Source organism: Coturnix japonica, chromosome 7 (assembly GCF_054131305.1).
Source record: "Coturnix japonica strain WE chromosome 7, WE-NBRP24, whole genome shotgun sequence".
NCBI lineage: Eukaryota > Metazoa > Chordata > Aves > Galliformes > Phasianidae > Coturnix > Coturnix japonica.
Window position 1 is genome coordinate 22792353 of NC_140669.1, and position 23088 is coordinate 22815440.

At 38.7% G+C, this 23088-nt stretch overlaps 1 protein-coding gene across 1 annotated transcript; it reads left to right on the forward strand.

Moving 5' to 3' along the window:
* Positions 1-7286: 7286 nt before the first annotated feature.
* Positions 7287-21026, forward strand: CPO (carboxypeptidase O; the record flags this gene model as incomplete). The annotated part of the gene is made up of 11 exons (XM_085553371.1): positions 7287-7465; positions 10774-10849; positions 11253-11377; positions 13803-13917; positions 14853-14954; positions 15721-15825; positions 16408-16518; positions 17679-17769; positions 18243-18445; positions 19408-19492; positions 20653-21026. Coding segments are annotated over 11 exons (1461 nt in total), but the record flags the coding sequence as incomplete, so codon positions are not given.
* Positions 21027-23088: the final 2062 nt, after the last annotated feature.

Consider the following 23088-nt stretch of genomic DNA (forward strand, 5'->3'; position numbering starts at 1 on the left):
GCACATCACCTGGCATGAGAGAGTTATCAGTTTCACTTCCTTCTTGCTGGCACTAAAGTAACTGAATTCAAGAATTGCAGGTGTACTGCAGAACTCAAAAAAGGCAGAACGTTTACTCTGAGGCCAAATGTACCGTAATTAATTTTCCCAGAACAAAAGCAAAGCCAGTAAAAATTAGAAATGGAATACGATGGTTATCTGTTGTTTTAAGAATTGATTTTACTAAAAACAAAATCTTATTCCAGTGCTTTGCTAGTGACCATGGATATTTTAGTAGTTCTGCATTGTTCTTTTATGTGATGCAAATATGGCAGATGGCTACTTTTAAGTTCTGCCCTTCTAGAATTAGCAGTTTTTGTTCTTTCTTTCATTATTTCTGAATAATCACAGAATCTCCTGAGTTGAAAGGGACCCACAAGGACCAGCAAGTCCAACTCCTAGATCCACACAAAAAACCCTAACTCTACATCTGAGAGCACTGCCCAAATGCTCCTTGAACTCCAGTAGCACAGAGTCGTACCCCCACCACCTGCTTGATGCCCACCACCCTCTGGCAAATAACATTTCTTAACCTTCACCTGACCCTCTCCCGACACAACTCCATATCATTTCCTCAGGTCCTGTTGCTGTCACCAGAGCAGAGATCACTTCCTGTCCCCCATGCACAATCCAGCACTTACTCTTGTTAAACTTCACATGGCTGGTGATTGCCCAGCTCCCTGACTTGCAAAGATCTCTCTGCAAGGACTCTGTCCTCAAGGCAGTTGACAGCTCCTCACAATCTAGTATTAAGTCTGCAGACAGAACATCTCCAAGTTCAATTCCAAATCATTGATAAAAACACTGAAGATTACTCGCCATAAAATGGAACCCTGTGGAAGCCTGTTGGTAACTGACTGCCAGCCTGGTGTAACCACACTTCCTGTAACCCTTGGTAGCTTAGGTTGAAAGTATGAATGTGGAGGTGACTGTAAATAATAGCCCAGGAACAATAGGAAGGATAAGCTGTCTCTGAGTCTGCAGCAAAAGTCTTTGTGTCCACAGACATTCATCAAGCTTCCCATTTCATCTAGTTCCCTCTCTCTGAAATTGTTCTCATGCTATACTCTAGTAACATCGTTGCCATGGCACCCATCAAAACCCAGATATGCTCTTGCTTTAATGTAGCAAGATGCAAATTTTGATAACAGGAGAATTTCTTTTCAATTTTCACTGCTATAGGTATAGGATTCTATCTATGCCTCCAGACAGGCAATTTACTAAAAACTCTTTGTCATTTCTGAATATGTTCCATGGCTTACTCTTATCAGTTCAATCCACAAAGGGTGCTTGATAAATTTTCTGTGTTTGCCTTTTTGATTTTCATGGTACAGATTACTCTACATATGTCATCTGCACTCAACCACCCTTTTAAAAGGTGAGGAAGTGTGTGGGTAAGAGGGAGTGGCATATCATCTGGTTTAAGTTAAATTTAATGCTCCACAGCAGTGTCAGCCAGTTGAAGTTCTGGCTCTGCATCTTCAAAAGAAAAAGTTGAACTGTTATGCAACACACTTTTCTTCTGCAACAGAAAACAGCTGGTTAACATAACTCTGGCTGTATGAAGCCTAATGTAAATGGTGATAATTGTCATTGAAGTCTTGATTTGTACTGATACTGCTTGCTGTAGAACAGATTACATACTCATATGTTCAGACCTCATTGCTCAGAACAGCTAGGCAGGGACAAGTAACCAAGCACAGAGCTCATATCTGTAATCATGTCAGTCATGTCTTAAACAACTGTTTGATCTTTTCTTGATACACACATGAAATATCAACATTTGGTTTCTTGCTCACCCTTTGTGCTGGCTTGGTAGTCAGGCATCAGCTTTAGTGGTCCAAGAGACTAATCCTTGACAAAGAAAATTCTCCAGAAAGTTCAAAAGCAACCAAAGCCCCTTGAACACTGTGGTGTACGAGGTAAGAAGTAGGTAAAGATTGTCCCTGTTGCCTCAGAACATGCTCTGTTTTGCACATGAGTGATTTGTTCAAGGAAAACACCATCTGGTAACGCAATATACAGTCTGGGTCACTTCTGTATAAATGTTTGGAAGGTTACAGAGATCTGAAAAGTTAAGCTGGCAAAAAACACGCACATATACATGTGTTTGGAGGTTTGATGTGTATATGTTCACAGTTCACAGTTGCTTCTCTGATACCAGCAAGAAGACTTCCTTTCAGGGGAAGTACTAACTCTACCAAGAATGATGAACTGAGCCGGATGAGGGTTGGCTAGATTTCTGCTCATGCAGAATAAAAGAATATTCCAAACATTTCATTGCTGCTGCTGGGTTTGATATTCATTTAAGTTAAGCAACCTAAAAACTCAGCATTTGAAGAGAAAAAAGAGTAGAACATCAATAAAAGGCATCCAAATCACTCTGTCTGAACGAAGTATAAAATCACCTGACACCAAGGTATTGATAGAGATGGGCAACCAGAACTCAGCTCCCTGCTTGCCCCCACTTATCTGTCTGTTCATGGGCAAGTTGCTTATGCAGTTTTCTTGGTATAATAATTTCTTGGCTAATTACAAAAAACAACAACAACAAAAAAAAACAAAACAAAACAAAAAAAACCCTAAAAAACCAAAAACCAAAACAAAAACCCCAAAACCAAAACAACAAAAAACAGTTCTCTTCACCAAAAATACCCAGCACTTGTGGGTAGAACTATTCAGTGCAAGTCAGCCAAATCAATAGCCTTATTGTAAAGCCCTCCCACAACAGCAGCTACAAAGTTACACCAATCGATCTTCTGACAGTACCACCAGCAGCCATTTATTACAAAATCAAATACCAAAATGCAAGTTTCTACTGCACGTCATACTCACAGACACAAAACACACTCCAGACCTGGCTTTTAAATTTCTCAAGGCTCTTTTGCAAAAATACACTTAAAATTCTACTAAATATAAGTTGTGTAGACAAGACTTGTCTACCTTAGACAAGACCTTCTGTAGGATCTTTTGCCAGGTACTGCTGGATTCACTCATCATTATTAAAGTTACTTCAGAGACATCTTAATCCTTTTTACCAAATCCTGATGCAGGTTGAGGAGTCTGTAGTACTCTTCACCTTGCACAGATACACACATAACTGCATGCGTGCTACCAATACAGTTATGCTTGGTGGTGCTGATAATGAACAGAAAATGCAGTATGAGTATCGCTGTTATTGGAACTGAGGACAAAGGGTAACAGGAAAACATTTAATGGCTGCAAAAGCTAACTGTCTAACTTAAAGCAAATATGGTATGTATTGTTTGGGTCTAAGAAATTGTATGCCAGGCTATTTGCACTTAATAATTTAAAGCAAGTTTAAGTAGTTCATACAGTATTTTAGGGCTTGTAATAGAACTCATTAAAAACGATGCTGGTAATTCTAGAACACAGTACAGTAAGCTCATTTTTTAACCATTAAACAGTAATAGAGGCTTATGTGCTGTCTTCTGCAGTTCTGCAAATAGTAATAAAGTAATATTGGTTTATTTACTTACAAAAGTAATTACTGTGTTTAAAAAAAGAGTAAGATAGATTTGTGTGACAACTTCAAAAAGGTCTCATCAAAACAATCCACAACTTGTTTTGACAACAGAATTTTTACAATACATTTTACATCTTTACAAAATCAAGGATCCTTGCCTAATTCTCACTCAGAAACTCGGTGCAGGACCAAACACTCCCGAAAATCATTTTGCCCTAAAGTAATACCCTTGAGATCATGAGATCTAATCACATCATAAGTAGTTACTCTTACAATTGAAAGTTTTCAGGACTAAAGAAGGTGAGTGTGACAATCTAGCTGGTCTTTATAACAGCAAATTCAGACACATAAAAAAACTGTCTGTAAGAATCTTCCTTTTTTTCAAACCAAAAGGGCAGTATTTTGCATCTAGCTTGTAAGCATGAACTTGGAGTTCAATAATTTACCACTGCACCTGAAATGCAAGTTTTTGTGTTGTTTTTAAGTTATACTGCACAGTTCTTACTTAGATAAATTTCCAAATGGTGTTTACATAAGGACTATAGGATTTTGTGCACAAGTCCTTGTAGGTGAGCATTGCCCTTAACACCAAGAACTGAAACAACAATATTTGTTGCTTCTTCCTTGAATTCTGACCCTAATTTGAAGGATCAGCTAAAGGTTCCTTAGCAGTGATACGGATAAAGGCAAAGTAACCACCCAGCCCAACTGTTATTAAGGAAAGGCAATTTACTAATAATATCCTCCTTTCCTGGTTAAGGAAGACGGTATCTAAGGAAGCTGCTCTGCCAGCCTCATTAAAGCAATACAGATCTTGCCAGTGTACTTCAGTCCCCTTCCATAGGAACTGCTTACCGAATGGGTACTTGACACTCTTGTGTGACAACAAAGCTGTCTACAAAATATATCATAGGACTTACAGAGAAAAGATGAGTGTATTGTATGTGAAATAACACCTACATTTCTAGTCTTGCTTCAAAATGTATTTGTGTGTATAAGCACAGTAAAAAAAACAAACACTATTGCAAAATCTTTGAAAATGTTTGTAAACACACGTCTTGAAACTATCAGATCACATATCAATTGTCAATTGATGTGATGAGCTGATGTTTGTGGAGAGATTCAAGTGTCTAAGATTGCTTTTCCTCTTAAAATTCCAGTCCTTTAAAGATACATTCAGCTCAGGAGAAAATCTGGAAGGAAGCAGCTACCAGGACTGAACTCACCACTACATGGTAGTTCTTCAAAACACGGTATGCTTCCGTATGGGACTTTTAAACAAAACAGTTCTAGCTTTTGGCTGTCACTAAACAGACGGTATGCAGATAAATCACAAATAGCTGACCACGTGTGTGGTGCAAGGTTAAAACAATAACAAGCAGGTCGAATCATTCGAACACTGGAAGTCACTTTGACACCACGCCAAAAGCTTAGCTTGTGATGATATCAGTATGGGATAAAAAGAGGATGAACTAACAGGCTTAGTAGCCAGCTTGTTGGAGTCAGCATATAGTATCTATACTTCCAATAGGAGAGCAGATGGTCGTATATTTAAGGAAGCACCAGATAGGGAATCAGGAGATCAGAGTTCTATTCCTGGCTCTGCAGCAATGTTCCTATGTCACCTTGGGGACTCACATTTTTCCTCTTTTTTTTCCTTAATCTTTTAAGTAGCGGAAATAATATTTACTTGTTGCGGGGGGAGGGAGCAGTTGAGAGACTAAAGTGATGCTGAAAAAGTGCTTTGAAGCTCTAGGAAGAACGTATGCAAGATCTGCAAAGCAGATTGTTTGGAAGAAAGGACAATGCATTATTTAGCTATATGCATATGACCTTCCCTCTTCTTAGAACATCCCATACCTCTTCATACACAGTTTTGCAGAAGTGAATAAATGGATTAATCTGTATTCCATATTTGCTAGAAAGATAAACAGCTGCCAGTGAGAACTTGACCAGAGAACAGACTTTATTACTGAGAGAGACATTATTTATGCCCAAGAGAGCAATAGGCTTGTTGATACTGTTTGTCCCAACATACTTTTGCATTAGGGGCAGAATAACATCTCTAATGGCTTTTATTCTGAAATTGCTGTTCTTCTTGCAAGCTGAACATTCAGTACAAACTTAAGTATCCTCATCTAAGAATAAATCTTGTGCCAAAGTCCCCCCAAAATGTCTACTTTTTAGAAACCAGTCAGTAATGTCCCTGATTATACAGGACTTTCATCTAGAGCCTATTAAAATCGGCTAGACTTCAAAGGATTTTGAATCAAAGACTTAGCAAGCAACTGTCATTTATCCTGAATCCTATGCCCAGTAAGTAAATGACCCTACCTTCCCTAATAACTATTTGGCATCAGAGGTGTAATGCATTCACCACAGAACAAAGAGTTTCATCTTTAAGATAGAAGGTGTAAGCTTTGGGTTGAAGTTGAATTATAGTACAATCATGATTTGTGCCATTTGCTGTAAGAAGAAAAAAATAAAAACCAAACACATGATGAGGTCCCGTCCCCCCCCCTCCTTTATGTCTCCATTTCTCTTGTTTCAAGATCCTATGTCCCTGCTAAGGGTTTGAACCCCATGCAAAGCCAGTTCTGGTAAAAGGGAACAAGAAACACCACAGAAAAAGTGCTTCAAAACATTAGTCTTCCTCATACAGCAACAATGAAGACAGAGGAAGAACAAGAAAAAAATTATCTGAGCAAAGGTCTTTACCATCAATAAGGAACATGGTTTTCCTACATGACATTATTTCTCTGATCCCTTCACAAATGAAGTTGCCTCTAACCTTTTTAGACAGATTTCTTCCAGTTGTTCTGGAAGATGCTGTGTGTTGGGTAGCTGCATGGGAGGAAACATCCACTGTTTTCAGGATCAGACAAGATACGGTATGGGACAAAAAAGAAGTTAAATGTATGTTTTATGAACAAAAGCATATTCTTTTTTTTTTTTTTTTGGTTTTGTGAGAACATGCTTCTGAGTTCAACTGACTGGTTCTGCAGCCTGTTTCTTTAATCACAGACTTAACAGTAATGTAAGAGGACTTCAGCTTGCTGAGAAGGATACTGTGATAATAGTTAAAGTCTACAGCACATACACATGAGCAAACTAACTTAATGGACTATCCCCACCCCAAATCCATGCAGTATGCTGTATTAAATGACAATGGAAAGGCTTGAATTCAAGAAAGAAGATGCGTGAAACAGTTTCTTTCTATAGAATTGTGCTATACAACTAACTGTATTCTATTGAGGAGGAAATTTAATGACTTACACTTGACATATCAACTGAACTGAATGAAATATTTGAGACAGTAAGCAACTCAACACTCGGAGTACATCAAAATACTTTTCATCAGTGTACAATTGGTAACCTGTGGTTTGAAACTGATCTGGCTCAACAGAATATAATTTACATAACATCAGCATTACCATCTTCCCTATCTACAAGAATGTTTGTTGTTTCTTTCATATCCTCTTTTTGGCCATTTGAATGACAGAGTTGCAGTTAAAAGGTTAAGAAAGTGTTTCACAGAGACACAAACACAGAGAGGAAGACAGTAAGGATAGAACTTAAATTACCAGTGCTCCCTGTAATTCTTACAAGCATCTCTGGGTCCTGATGTGTCTACCAGGCCACACTCCATCATATTTGAAAAGTTGTGGCTGTCAGGTCTTTCATTATCTATTGACTAGAAAAAGCGAAACATCATTTCCATTTTTAAGATATAAAGATCTGGAGAACTACTGGCTGATGAGCCTCAGGTCTGTTCCTGGAAAGATCATGGAGCAGATCCTTCTCAAAGAAGGCCCATGCATCACAAGGAGGTGATCTGAGACTGCACCCTTCAGAGGGAGTTGGAAAACTGGGCCCTTATGAATCTGATGATCAACAAGTCCAGTGCCAGGCATTGCACTTGGGTCAGAGCAATCCCAGGTATGTATACAGACTTGAAGAAGAACTTTGAGAGCAGCCCTACAGAGAAGGAAATGCTTCACTGAGAAGGTTACCATTTATATATACTTATAGTTTAGGGTGTGGAGCACAGAGCTTGCAGAATTAATAAAAAGTTCAACTATTACTAAGTGAAGTTAATGATTGAATAAGGGCAGGTCTGATTACAGATGATAATTGAGTGTTCAGTCCAAATCTATCTTCATCTACCCTGCGTTCTCTGAACAAAGATGTTGCTTTTTCTTGGGATAGCTTTTACTCTGGGGACTCTAATTCCTGGAACATTCGGCTTGAAACTGCAATATGATGGGTGAGTGTGAAGGGGGTTATGAATAACGGTGCATGTTCTAATATTCTCAAGAGCTGTGTAAAAATGACAATAGCAATTCTGAAATGAATATGTGGAGAGTGGGTTATTAATCCTTAAGTTTGTAAGATCTGGAAAGAAAAAAAAAGGTGAGAAATTAGGAAAGAGTGTGTCAATACAAGTATGTCAACAAAGACAACTGCAGGAGATGCAGAATGTCTCTGCAATACACCTCTCTACTCCCTTTTGCTGAAAATCATTTGGCTGATCCTCTTAAAAAAGTTTTTGGAAGGAACATTTGAAATCAGATGCTGTGGAAATATCATATCTGAGTACAAAATGGTTGAGCAAACTTAGAGCTAATAAAAGAGGCATGTGCTTGTGTGAAAAGATGGTGTTTCAAAAGCAGCTCAGATGCTGAAGCCTTGTTAGAAATCTAGAACAACAACAAGCTAATGAAACAGTCCAGTCAACACTCAAAGATGCTCACAAAGTGAGATCTTTGTTTTTTCTAATAGAAAAACATTCTGGAAAAGCAGGCTACAATCTTTATTTTCAACTCTGCTTCCTAAGAAATGAGTGATATAAAATTATACTTTTGTCTATCTAAAATATTCAGCCTCCATTCCACATAGGATGATAGATAACACTCTGCCTTTACAGTGCATGTGAGTTGCAGGAGGGGCACAAAGCATGGAGGCCATCTACCCGCATATAACTTTATAAATGGAATTTTCTAAAGTCAACAAAGTAAGTAGCCCTGCGCTTCATACTTCTAGATTAGTTATATCCCTCTGGATAACATTTAATTACTCAGAGGCTGTCAATTTCACTTGGTGGAATTTGATGGATGCTAGATAATATAAGTGTTGATCTTTGTTTTTAATTGCTGCCCAGGTATGGGCCTGTTGCGTAGTTGCATAGGATTTAAAACCATGTTGAACAGAACAGTCAGTGTGACTTTGGGTTGGCAGTACCTGCACAAAGATGAAGCAACTGGTAAAGTCCAGCAAGGCCAACATTTTCATTGTCATTTGTTCTATGAACACCCTAGGAAACGTAGCTTGTACTAAGAACGACCCTTAAATTTGGTAAGAAAGCTTAACTGTAGCACTTAAAAAAACTGTTGTTCTTGCATAGTCCAATGGGATGACTTTGCACTTCTGCACTAAGAATCCCAGTCCACAATCATAAATGAGCACGTGCTTTCTAATCTTAGTGTACTATTAAAAATGTTCTGTCTCCACACTGGCTATTGTAAAAGGTTTATCAGTAAATAAGAGCCAGCCATCTGGCAGCAATCTGACGGTCTGGCATTTTTTTCATTTGGTGTAATTAAGACATAATGTCAATGAGGATAGAAAGATATTACAGGATATTGTTTCTCTTCCTGACAAAGAGCAAAGCAAGCCCAGGCATTTAGAGAAAATAAACTCTGAACTACAGCTGAGATGTTTATTCTCCTAGCAAAGATGTTTATCCTCTATCTACAAGGTTCTACTGCAAAGGTATCACAGCTGTCACATCCAATTGTTAGCAGTGCAAACAGACATTTTGCCCCATAGATGAAGGTACTGTATGCTAGCAGCATTTCCTGAACCAGTAGTATATAGCTTGTTCTAACTATTAAGTTAAACGTCCATTTGTAAAGGAGATATTCTGAAGAGATGTAACAAAAATAAATAAATAAATAAATAAAATGCCCCCCCTACTCATCAGTTGATAATTCAAACGAATTGTAAATTCTATTTGTATGTATATTAAGCTGATAATTGAAAGCCTGCATATGGAAATACAAACAATAGCAGTTGCAGTTCAAATGATGGAAGTATATTATATTGATGATCATAATGATTGAGCATGCAAGGCTTCTGCAACAAAAGTTTCTGTCAAAAGCTTTAAAACATATGTATATAAATATATAAATATAATTTTTTTTGTACTTGACTTGTAAAGGCTCCAGAGACCAAAGTGACTGAAGACAATCATGAAAAAGTGGTTACTGGTTATGCACAAATAAGAGCGCTTCTGAGTAATGCAGTCAACAAAATCCACTCCTCATTACAACTATCACGTTTGCTACCTGGCCAGTGAGGGGGGGGGGAGGGGGGGAAATTACAAATGTTTTTTTCTTTTTTTTCCTCCCTTTCTTTCTTAAGAGAGCATACAGATTTGTTTCCTGTATTTCCAAACATTTTAATTTGCCCTTAAGCCTTCAGTAAACGAACATTTCATGAAGCCTAATGAAAATACATTCCCAAATACTGGATTTGAGTGTATTCTCTAGAAAAATAATGTGACTAACCTTGTAGTATATATATTCTTTGTTTTCTGCTATTTAAGTAAAATTATGTAATTCTGGAGACCACTCTATTCACTATTTGTGAAATAAATTGGCTGTTCTCAATGCAAGTATCACAGAATGACCCGGGTTGGAAGGGACCTCAAGGATCATGTAGTTCCAACCGCCCTGCCTAGCAGCTTGTGAAGTAGCTTGTGAACATCTCAGTCAATTAGCAATATGTGTGTATCGTGGCTATTTAACTTTTTTTGCATGCTAAAGCGGATCAGCAAAGCACAAAGCCTATTTAAAATAATTGAATAACATCTGAATAGGGTGTAAAAGCAACAAAAAAGTTTTTAATCAGTGATCTGGCTTTGGCCTATGTCCCACAAAGGTAGAAAAGAGCACCAGGCTAATGTAAGCTATTGGCTTCAATGAAGCCGATATGATGAATAAAGGAATGTCACTGGCAAGGAAGCAAGGAACCTAACACCTCAGCAACAGAAAGCTCACTTCACATAGTCCTGTTTGCAGCTAAAACATTCCAGGAATTCATCATTCAGACATACTTCTGTTAGAACACCGCCCAGCTGCATGCTCAGTCTTCCCATATAATAAAATATCTGCTTTTGATTCATGGGATTCATGGATACTTCAACAGATTCTGAAACTGATCTTGTTTCTCTCTTTAATTTCCAGGGATCAGGTTTTGCATATTGTGCCAGAAACACTACAGCAAGTCCAGCATCTCCAGCATCTTTGCAGCACTTTGCTGGTAAGTGTGAATAACAAGGTTTGCCAAATAAAGGGGGGGGGGGGTGGGGCATGGGAGAGGGCATGGTGGGGGGCATGATTTTGGCCTGTAAAACAGTTTTCCAAGTAAGTCCGGACAGGAATGAAAATGAAAAACTTGAAAAAGCTTTATCTAAGATTATTTAATAAAGTAGGGCTGAATTACCCTTTGACTTGATAAAGGTATTTAATGGGGAGAAACTAGTTCTCTTGCATGGCTCTCTGGAGGTGTTCCTTAGCAATGGTGTAGTATGCTCTATACAGACATGGCTTGAGGAGAATCACGAGAATAACTAGAAGAAAAAAGCTATGCAACTACCCTGTTGTATTTTCTCACTCTGAAAACAGAGCTTGAACTGAGCATTTCTTTTTTCTCCTGTGCCCAGCTGGATATGTGGAAGCCCCTGCTGCCTGAAGATATCCAGGCTGGAGAAGACCTGCACATAAGGGTTCCAAATCCTCTGGTGCAGGAAGTGAAGGACAGCTTAGATCAGCGTATGATCTCTTACAAGTATGATCTCTCATTTTCTGATAGGAAAGGCTGACTCTAGCAATTTTCATTGCCACCCAAAAGGACCAAACCCACTCCAAAGAACAGTCAAGCAAATAATGATGATAGGACCCAATCTTTGTTCAGATGTCTCAGACTCATCTTGACCTGCCCAATGCACAGCTTTACAATCACATTCCCTTTCATCCTATTTATTCTTCCAACTAGCTTGGACTGTGAATTTGCCGCTGGGATCTGGGACAGCCCAATCTGTCATTCCTTGTCATTCCATGCTGTTGCCTGCTCAGTGGCAGAGTGTCTCTCAGATGCACAACTCTGTTCTCCTGCCTGAAGCCAAAGCTTGGTACAGCCACTAATGACAGCAGAATGCTTTCGCCCTGGAAAGGACAGATACAGGTCCCTCCCAGTTTTGAAGAGCTCAAAGTTTTACAACAGAGTTTCTGTAGCTCTCTATTTCCAGTCCCTGCATTTTGTTGCTTACTGGTTTAGAGAAGAGACATTTCAAAGGTATAGATTTAAGCACATTCTTTAATGCTGCAGTCTTCCTAACTGTTCCTCCTCTGCCTTCTGCCCTGGTGGTTGCAAACTTCCTGGCATAATCTAATGCAACAGAAATTCTAGCCTGGACCAAAGGTCCCAGTGCCAGGTCCTCACTACACACAGAATTGATATCAGTCACTTCTGCAAATGGCCTCCAGATACTTCACCACACCTGCCCAGCAACACTTTTCCTTCCAGCCACACTTAACAGCCACACTTTTCCTTCCAATAGAAAATCCAATTCAGATACAAAGAGTATTAGAAGGAAATAAGATCTATTCCTTACAGTTTCATTCTGAACTGACTTTTTCAAGTCCATATAAACCACCTTGTAGTAAATCAGAACTAATGACTAGCAGCCTATGGACACAGACATTGCTTTACCAGTGGAAAAGGTAAGCTAGTCACTTCAGAGTTGTTTAGGGTTAGAGCTGATCTTGATATCCTGACTAACAAATTGTTTTTAGTGTGATGCCCTGGTAACCAGGTAAGGAGAGATCAGAGGTGGCAGCCAGTAGGAATGATCTAGTATCAGGGTTTAGGTATTCAGGACCTAGATGACATTTTACAAGACAGTTAACTTCTTATTAATACCAAGGACCTTAATTTTCTAATTATTTCAGTTTAATCCAATAGAAATTAAATACTAAATCAAAGTTAGCATATTAATTTTGTTTGTGTGCTCTGGGAGTGGGGGTTGGAGCCAGAACCGTATTCACCTTGTGTAGAGTACTAAAGAAAATCAGTAAATGAAAAGTCAAGCAGAAATTTATCTGTGCCCTGCAGAGGGGGGGGTTCAATAAGGAATAAGGAATAACTATAGTTAAAGTTACAGTAACAAAGCAGGAAAACATTTTTCAAAAGGCAGTTGACGTGCAAGGAAGGTAACATGACAGTTAGATGAATAATGATTAAGTCACAAATGACAAATTGTAATCAGAAAATCAATACTTTGTGTCAGATACTGAGATTTTTGTTCTCCAGAGCTATGATAAGGTATTTCACATGTAGTTTCAGTTCATGGGAACTTGTGCTGCTAAATTTTACTCTGAAGTTTGGATGCAAACAAATATCAAGGCCCAGAGAGAAAGTAGGCTGTAGCCACACTAAAAGGGTATATTTGCAATTTACAGAATTGCTGGTTGATGTTTGTGTCAGCAGAATATCCTATTTGCACTTACAGTACCTGAAATCACATTTAGGCTACCCTTGCAATTCACAAGCATTTACAATAAGCACAATCTGTGCCTGAGTTACGAGGAGCTGTTCTCAGTGAGAAAGCGCAGTGTCTGATTCAAAGTCCTCTGAAGTTAAAGAAAAGGTTTTGTTGACTCCTTTGTTCAGGGAGTTAGCCCTATGCAACCCTCATTTCTGAATTAATTCATAGCTAAGAAATAAGAAAAGCTTTCTTAAAGTTTCTGCTATGATTTTTGCAAAACATAACAAGTACAAACATGAAGTTTTGCAGTGTGGAAATATACCTTCTATAGTACAAGGGAATAACTAATCTTACCATTTTCCACTTTCCCCACTGCCTTTCTCAAGTAACAGTATTTAATGGTTTGCCCACGAGAAGAATCAGTAGAGGAAAGGAAGATCTTTAACTCAATCTTAAAAAAATAAAATCTGCTAAAATTATTACTTCAATTATTTATAGAAATCCAACATGGAATTCTGTACTTTGAACATTCTCTTACACAAAGGTAACCATTTTGCTATTGGTGATGACTTTGCCAGACAGCCCACAACATAAAGGTCTAAATCATTTTATTTACTAACATAACACAGTGCACATGCCACGATAGCTCTCCAGTAATTGTTAGCAATTACTTGCCTTTTTTCTCCTTTTTGTTTTTTTAAATCTCCCCCTTCTGCCTCCCCTCAGAATCCTAATACATGATGTGCAGGAACTTGTGGATCAGAGCACACCGGAAGAGACAAGCAGCCACAAGCAGATTCCAGAAAGTTACAACTACACCCAATATCATCCAATGAAAGAGGTAAAGAAAGAACTAAGTCATTTTGTTCTCTCTGTTGCTATTTCATATATACAAGGAAAAAAACTCTGCTTGCTGAAAGCTCTACTGAAGTCACCAAAGCTGTTAATGGCTTTAAAAGACTTTCCTGAAGCACCAACTTCAGCACTTTGTCTAGAATCCTGGCATGGCTGAATTGATCATTAGCCATTGATTTTGATCAGTTCCATACTGACCAACACCTAAATGCTGGGCATGAAGCAACTATGTTATTTTACCAATAATATTCTGGGATTCACTTGGTTGATTTCCTACATTTTTACCTTATTACGGCTATCATAATCTTCAGTGCTTATTCATTTAAGCCCCAGAATATTTGGTGATGAACCAAATGTGCAATGAACATTTGCCTCTGGCATCCCAGGGAAGAAGAGAAGACAGAACAGCATCACGTCGGTAAAGGTGGACAAAGGAGAGATTAGTGTCATCCTTTATTCTAGCTTTTTGATAAAAGCAAGAGAGCAGAATAAGCCCTCATTAATACATTCTCAGGGCTACTGATTGAACTACCACAAGGCTCCTTCTCAACTAACACATGGAAAATATTTTAATACTGAAAACACTGTAATGCTGTTTTGGAGATTTGATGGTCTTGTTCCATATTCGGTGAAGACAAGAGAAAGACACCTGATGAATCTCACTCAACCTGCCCATTACATCATGATCAGTGTCGTACTGCAGTGAACACCCAAGTGTGTGGGAGCGGCATGTTTTTGCTTACTGGCAAATAAAACTCCTCCTGTGAGAGCCAAGTGATAAAACAGTTGGATATCACAGCTTAACTCCAAGGAAAATGTTGTTTGCCTAAGCAAAAGAAAACACTTGATTCTGCAAATGGAGGTGGGTTAAAAATCCCTGAAAATCCCTTTTCCTACACAAGTTCTCTGTGACTATTTCAGATTTATACATGGATGGCTCAGATCCAGCAGAACAACAGTGAGCTGGTGACTCAGCATTACCTGGGGGAGACAATTGAGAATCAAACAATCTATTACCTGCAGGTAAGAGAGGAATTATACTAAGATAAATAAAATGTAGCTTTACATAAGTATAGAAGTACATGGAGAAGATAGGATTCAGATCATCCTTAAGACAGTCCAAATATCAGTTCACTGAAATAGGAGATGGTTTTACTTCTCTATAGTGGAGCAATCTTTCCAAACAATCATGTATACCACCACTGTAGCACTGTCATTTCTCTCTTGTACTGAAAAGAATCAATTTAACAGGAATCTTATGTAGAAATAGAAATCAGGCTAAAAATAACTTGAAAACAGCTACGTGTGAGGATCAAGTGTTTTGTTTTACTGTTTTTACCACTTGTGTAGCATGTAATATTTTGTCCAAAATTATGCCATGGTACTTCTAGTGGAAATATCCAGCAAAAACTGTGATCTTAATAACTGGATGTTATTTTCTAATAAGCTCCTATTTCTGAGCAAAATTTGATTCCTTACATTCTTGTAATTCCCCTTCTAAATAAAGAATCTCGGTGTAAGAACAATAAGTCCTGTGAGTGACTAAAGTAAAGTAAATGAAGAAGAGACTTATATTGAAACATCTACACAACACTCTTCAAGACTCTTACTCCGAGATACTTAAGATATAGGGTTATTAGGAAAGAGAGCTTGTCATAATGATGTCTGTAATAATAATTGCCTTAGATAACTTAACAAGACATCAAGGAACTTTTTTTTTTCCTATATTAGGCTAGACTATTTTATTTTAATATAAGTTTTCCAAGTGACTGTTTTTACACTCTCTCAGATCAGTCAACCATCAGATAAAACCAAAAAGATTATTTGGATGGACTGTGGGATTCATGCCAGGGAGTGGATCTCGCCAGCCTTCTGCCAGTGGTTTGTGAAAGAAGTGAGTCCTGTCTTTACACTTAAATAATAATAAAAACCACCATGGATTGTTACGGATATGTTAGTTCTTCCTCTACAGTGATCCAAAGCATTATTCTTTTTCTGCTTAAGTATGATTTTCAGCATTTCTAATTGTACAAAATCCTGTTGAGATCAAAGTTCAAACCACAGTTTGAAATGAGATATAGAACAACATCTGTTAGTGTACCATTTCCTTCATCTGAACTGATTCCAAAGCCACCAAACAAGTCAACAATCTCACCATTTTCTACAGTGACTTTTGGATCTAGTGTCTCTGCATCACAAAGTCACAGGCCTCCTGGAATTAAAAACAGCCCTAAAATGTGGCATAGCAATGCTCCACATATACTAAAGGTGTCTAGCTCACAATGCCTATCATACAGCTTTAATTCCTGCAAGACCATATCCATATAAAATGCATGTACACAATACAACTAGGGATCCTGTAGGGTACAATAGTGAAATCCAAGTATGAGAGGTTCTCTCAAGATAGTTCTGAACTAGCTCTTACCTCTATATTCTTTGTCTGATCTTTCACTTTTTTTTCCCTTCTCCATTCCAGATTCTGCAAAATTATGAATCTGACCCAAAGATAAAGAAGTTTCTAGAGAATTTGGACCTCTACATCCTGCCAGTCCTCAACATTGATGGTTATATCTATTCCTGGGAAACTGTAAGTAGTAAAAATCCAAAACTGGTTTGAAATTTAGATGTGCACAATGTGTTTAATTTTAGATACAGTCACAGCAATTATATTTAAACAAAGAGAACAGTGACAGGATCATTACACAAATCCTCTCACTGCAGAAGTTTTGTTTCTTCTGGTTAAAGCAGCAGTCACTTGAGATCATAGGACTAAAAATGCCTAGCAGATGTCAAGAGCATTGGGAAGATGGAAAGTCAAAACCATAAGATCCACTGCTTTTGGGGTTCTGGGAATTGACTCATTTCCCTGCTAACAGCTTGTGGCTTGGAAAACAGAGCAAAGCATGTCTGGAGGGCTCAGCTGTGCTTTGCAAAATACTTCAACTAACAGATGAATCTAAGCACCTTTGCAGCATGGGGCAGGAGGAGAGTTGGTCAGATATCAGGAAATCTGGTTCTGAAATACAGGTATTCTCCTAAATTTTCATTTTCTTGTAATGAGAATAATGAAAAAACACTGATCTCTCACCATGCTTCCAAGTACTTGAACACAGGATAAATATCTTTTAACACAGGACCTCAGTGTGGCCAAAAAGGTTCAGCCTACTGCCATGTGGGCCCTGCCACCTCCTGCTTGCTTCCCAGCATGGTTTGGAGCAATGGAGCCTGCCAAACTCTATACTTGGATACACTAGTAATTCAGACAGGAGGCTCAGACAGACAGTGCAGGGAGTTCTGCAGGGAACCAGGTGTAGCACTGAGTACAAGTATAACAGAGAAGCTAAGAGCAGCAAGATTAGATGACCAAAAAGAATTTATCTTTCACATCTGAACCAAATGTAAGTTCTACTATCACCTCTTGGACACAGGCATATTCATATCTCTCTTAAAAGAGCAACACTCTGTAGGAACAGTTCAGTGCTACAGAAATTGCAAGTATGTTTGTTTTTGGAAAAGCCTCAGGAAGCTCATTTCAAGATGCATAAAGGTTTGTGGAAGATCTCTGTGTGGCTGTAGGAAATAAGTTTTCCACAGCAAGTAGAACATTTCATCATCCTTGGACAGAGTCCTCTGCAATGTTAAGAATTACTCAAAAAACGCAGAGGTACAAAACAAATGTGTCTGAACAGTATACTGTCATTAGTCCCTTTGGATTATTGAGTTAATACTTAGTTTATTTCTGTTTAGGAACGTTTGTGGAGGAAAAATCGTTCTCCACACATGAATGGTACCTGCTACGGGACAGATCTGAACCGAAACTTTAATTCCTCCTGGGGCAGTAAGTTCCAAGTATTTCAAGTCAGCTACATAAATGTAAAGCAAGATAAATAGATAGTCTCTGAAATAAGGTGAAGTCCAGTACAACAAAAACACTCATCTCTTTTTTCCAACAAGATTTATATTAAAGTAAAAACCTGGTTTGTAAAAACACTATCATCAACTTTTAACTGGCATCTCCTTTTGCAAGCAGAAGATCACTGCTTATATAACTGTACCTCTAATTCACTGCAGGTGAAAGCACCACCAGTGTTAGCAACCAGGCAGCTAACAGCCACTATTTGTCCAGTCTGGAAGTGTGCACAAGATATTTCACAAGTTCCAAAATATGTTTCCTATCAAGAGAGAAAGTGGTTACACTTCCCCACCCCATAGCTCCCTGCCCACATCCACTTTAACACTCTAAGGTAAACTTCCCTTTGTACTGGAGCTTATATGCCTCTAATCTGGTCCACTTTCTATATTCCTCTCCAGCTGTTGGTGCTTCTTATAACTGCAGCAGCGAAATCTTCTGTGGGACTGGACCAGAATCAGAACCTGAGACAAAAGCTGTGGTCCAGCTTATCGAAAGGAAGAAGAGTGACATTTTGTGCTTCTTAACAATTCATTCCTATGGACAGTACATCCTCACTCCATATGGTTCCACAACTGAACCTCCAAGTAACAATGAAGAACTGGTAGGGCAAACCATTTTCTACACTAGTAGAAGAACTAGTACAGGCAGTTGCATACAGCAAAACTCTATTTGCACTGTTGCATTTTCTTTAAAGAAAACTTCATTTGAGTAATAACTGAGGGTTTCAGCATGCTCATTTACCTTGTGTAGGGTTCTGCTCTTTTTGTCTTTTTTGGCTGCCTTTTGTATGTGTGGTACCAGCAAAGTATCTTAGGCTCAGAATGAATACAATGAATTCTAATCCTTCATCTTAAACTCAGAAAAATAGTTACAGATAGTGTTACACCCGTGCAAGGTAAGTAAAGAACATCAGCTTCTGCTTGCAGTCAAGTTCTGTGTGCAAGAATGTGTTTGTATTTTAGGATGCTGGTAGATTATGTGCACATGTGCCCAGAAGGGATACCCCAAATGCATCCAAGAGAAAGGGAGCAGAATAGGCACCTACTTTTTGATTACTTCCCTGCCTCAATTTCTGAGTGTTTTAAGTTCAATAAAATGAGTATTAACAAATATTCCTGTAGCTATTGCACTAGCTAAGAGCAGGAGGAACTTGGACTCAAACTTCATAAGAGAGACTAAACAAGTCATTCAGTCCATCTATGGTTTAGTCTTCAAGGATGGTGAGACAGCCTGTGGCAATAGAAGTGTAAGGTCATGACTGCTGCAAGCAGCATCCATATGCTATGTGGCATAGATTCTAGTTCTCCTGCACTGGAGTAAAATCACCTTCCCCACTTTACAGGTGTCATCATCTTATTTTGAATGAAATCTATGTTTAAAAAAAAAAAAAATCTCACCTAAGAAACACATTTGTAAAGGGTTTCTTTAATATCTTGAACTAATACTAATAAAAATTGAAGCTGATTATATGTAAACTTGGAGCTAGAAAAAAAATCGACAGACAATAATTGCCAGATTTACTGGTATTGGAGAAAACACTGTTCATGTATTTTCACTTTCCAGATGCATGTCGCACAGACAGCAGCAGCTGCTCTGGCAGAAAAGTATGGGACCAGTTATCAAGTAGGATCAACCTCTTTGATTTTATGTAAGTTTGTTTTTCCCTTTGATTGCTCTGTTTTTCAAAGAGAGTCACTCTTGTGTCACAGGCATCACTAAGTGCTGTTTTGCTGAGTTTCCTCTTTGAGTAATATTTAATGGGTTGGTTCAGTGAAATCACAAAGGAGCAGTCATTTGAATACAAGATAACACTGTGCGTTAAAGTTGACTGCAGGAAGGAAGGAAGCATTGATCAGAAGCCAGATCTTACATGAATTCCTCACAGATGCATCACAAGGGACAGAAAGAGATTGGTGATAGATCATTCTGACCCTGCTGAAGTCAGCAGCAGAACTCCTATTTGTCTTCACTGGAGTCAAGCAAAAATTAAAATCCCAATCAGGTCTACACTCACTCCACCAGATATTAGCACATTGCAGCTGCTTGCAGTTCTGTGTAGAATGCGTTGGCTTCAGCCTCATTACAATAGAATAGACATTATGAAGGCACCTTCAGAGATGATATTAGCTGACACTATTAACACAAAGGACACAAGGGCCCTGATAAAAAAAATATATCTTTTCACCAAAACAGCAGCAAGTAGCTGCCTCCTGTGCCCACATTTTACTTATTCACAATGTCTGTCTATGGCAGTCCCCTAGTCACAAAAATCACCTTCTGTATGAGCAACATGGTGTAAACATATTGTAACTTGTCCATTCCTAAGTCTGCATTTTGCCAGGGTTTCTACTTATGATGGATGAGTAAGACAAAAGATCCACGAGGCAAATGAACAATGATAGCCAAAAGCAAAATTATTAAAAAAAAATAATATATATATATAGACAAATAAGTGCCAGATAGTGCCAATGCAGGAAAGGAAGCAATAGATCAGAAGAATGGCCAGTTCACCCTGTATCCAACACTAACCACAGCAAAATGCTATAAACACAGAATCCATGGAATTCATCTCTTGTTATTTTACAATATCATCTTATGGAAAACTACTTCACTCAGGAAACTTCATGCAAGACTTTTAGGATAATTAAGAATATCATCACCTAGAAACACTGCTCTCCATGTCACAGTGATGTATGATTACTGCTTACTTCAGGGATTCCAGTGTAACCTTGCATTAACTAGAACAAGAAGTATTTTCAAAGAATGGTGCTTAATACTTACATCTCCCTTCTGTTTTTAAATTCACAGACAGTAACTCAGGCTCCTCACGGGACTGGGCTCACATGATTGGCATTCCTTTCTCTTACACATTTGAGCTGCGAGACAAGGGTACTTATGGATTTGTTTTACCTCCCGACCAGATCCAACCCACATGTGAAGAAACTATGTTGGCTGTGACAACTATTATAGACTATGTTGATCAGAAGTACTTCCCAGGCGGGGCTATGATGCTGACCTCAGGTACCCTGGGCCTGAGCCTTTGCCTGACTACTGTACTTATGTTGACTGTTCCTTAAAAACACCTTAGAAAACCCAGCAAGTCATAATATCCCTTTGAAATTATGAAAGTACATCAGCAGAACTAAATGTCAAGTATCTCAATAAAAGCTCATCCCACAAAATACAAGCATCCACTTGTGTTTTTAATAGCTACGTTTTAGGGAAGGAGGACAGGATGAAAAGCTGTGGCAATTTCCCAAGATTCATTTGCTAGCTCTACAAGAAGTCAGCCTGAATATACACAGAAACAGAGCATTGTTTCTTTTTAGTTCTTGAACATGTGTTCAGGGGCCCACTTGGACCTATATGATCCTTCTGGCAGCCGCAGTCCTGCCCTATCCAGTTCTCCCCACCTCCTGATCCTGCTGACATTACCAGGATGCCTGTGAGCCTTAAATATCCCCAGTTCTCACTACAGAAAATTGGACAGCTTCTTTGACACTCTTTCCTTCATTAAACTCGCACATCAGGACTTAGCAAAAAATACAGTCTTAGAAGGCAGAGAACAATTGTAATCAGGCAGCCATCAAGAGCAGCCAGAAACAAGCAGAAGAGTTGAGGTGGCATGTAGAGAAAGATGAGACATGACCCTGTCACTTAGAGCCAGTCAAATGAGACAGAAACTGCCCAAATACTTCACAAATACAAAGCAGAAAGGAAGAGAAAGATGAAGATAAGGTGTTATTTCTACATCACAGAACAGATTAGAGAGATTAATTTGCATCCTCAACTACTGGAAGCTCAACAAAGCTCTAGAGAACAGGAACCATTGTAGCCAGTTGAACTGGGAACCAACAACATCTTGAACTGCTTGAAAGGAAATGAGGAATGAGCTTCTTTACTGCAACAGCCAATTGCAGATGGTACAGGGCATATTCTAAACTTAGCTTGTCTGTTTTTGAAACTAGGACCTCTACATCCCCAAAATACATTCACAGATAAAATTACCTGTGATAGCCAAGCCTTATTTACTTGGATGGAAAATGAAAAGTTCAGAAAAAATAGATACAAAGTTCTGAATATTTACTTAAGCAAATTTCAAGTTCCTATGTGAAGACTCAAAGTGCACTGATTAGAGATTTTCAGCAAAATCTTCCCAACTTTGGGTCAGATAGTGCCTTGTTCGTATATTTGTTTTTTTAAATGACTACTTGAAAGCTAGTGTTGGCAAGTATACATCAAAAGCTTCTGATACAAAAGTCACAGTTAAACAACATGGAGAGGACTGCAATATCACTGACCTCAAGCTATAATACACGGAGACTATGAATGGACTAAGATCTCATACACAGTATGCAGCATAACCTAGAACATTCTTTCCTCCAATTCCCTTTCAGTGCCAGCAAGAGAAGTATCCCTAACACTTAGCCACAATACCCTTAAAAATATGAAAAACAAAACTTTGCAATCATTTTTTCCAAAACACAACTGGAATTTTTTCCTTTGGATGTTCAATTGTCAAATCTTTGCTCCTGTCATTGTCCATAGATTATTACCAATCAGTGTAGCTAAATCTGTCCAGCTCCTGCAGGTTCCCGAGAGTATAGTCCTTCCAGACCAAGCACTCATTTACAGTAAGACCCGTCTGTTACTGAGTACTGTAACAGGTGTCACTAATTAGCACTTCCCCCCCCACAGGAGCATCAGTCCCCAGACTTATGTTTAATTTAGGATGTGACTTGTAAGCCTTTACATTTATGTTTTTATATTGTGTCTTTCAAACTGTAAGGAAGAAGACAAACCCATCTGGTCCATCACTACATGCTGTCAGCACCAGCAGGCGAGGCCCTCTAGGGACCAATGCTCACACATTTACCTTGACAAAGCCAACCCAAGCTTGGGCTGCCACCAAGCACTTCCCAGAACTAGCCCATGACTTCACTGGAACAAAACCACTGCTAGCCAAGGCCACATTACTGCATTCAGAGACTTGGCATAGCCTGAACTCCTCAAGATAAAGGAAGGGAACTAGCTTTGCTCATCCTGGGTATTTTTTGATAGAACTGTTTGTAGCTGTAAGATGCAATCAAAAGCATCCCAAGGTTAATTAGCAGATCTCTGTGGATTGGTTTAGTCCCTCATTAGCTCCACTTGTTGGAATAGCCACTAGCAGGTGGGAAAAGATATGTCTGTACATGACCTCCAGGCAGGGGCTGAAGGGATTCCCAGCTCTCAAGAACTTTC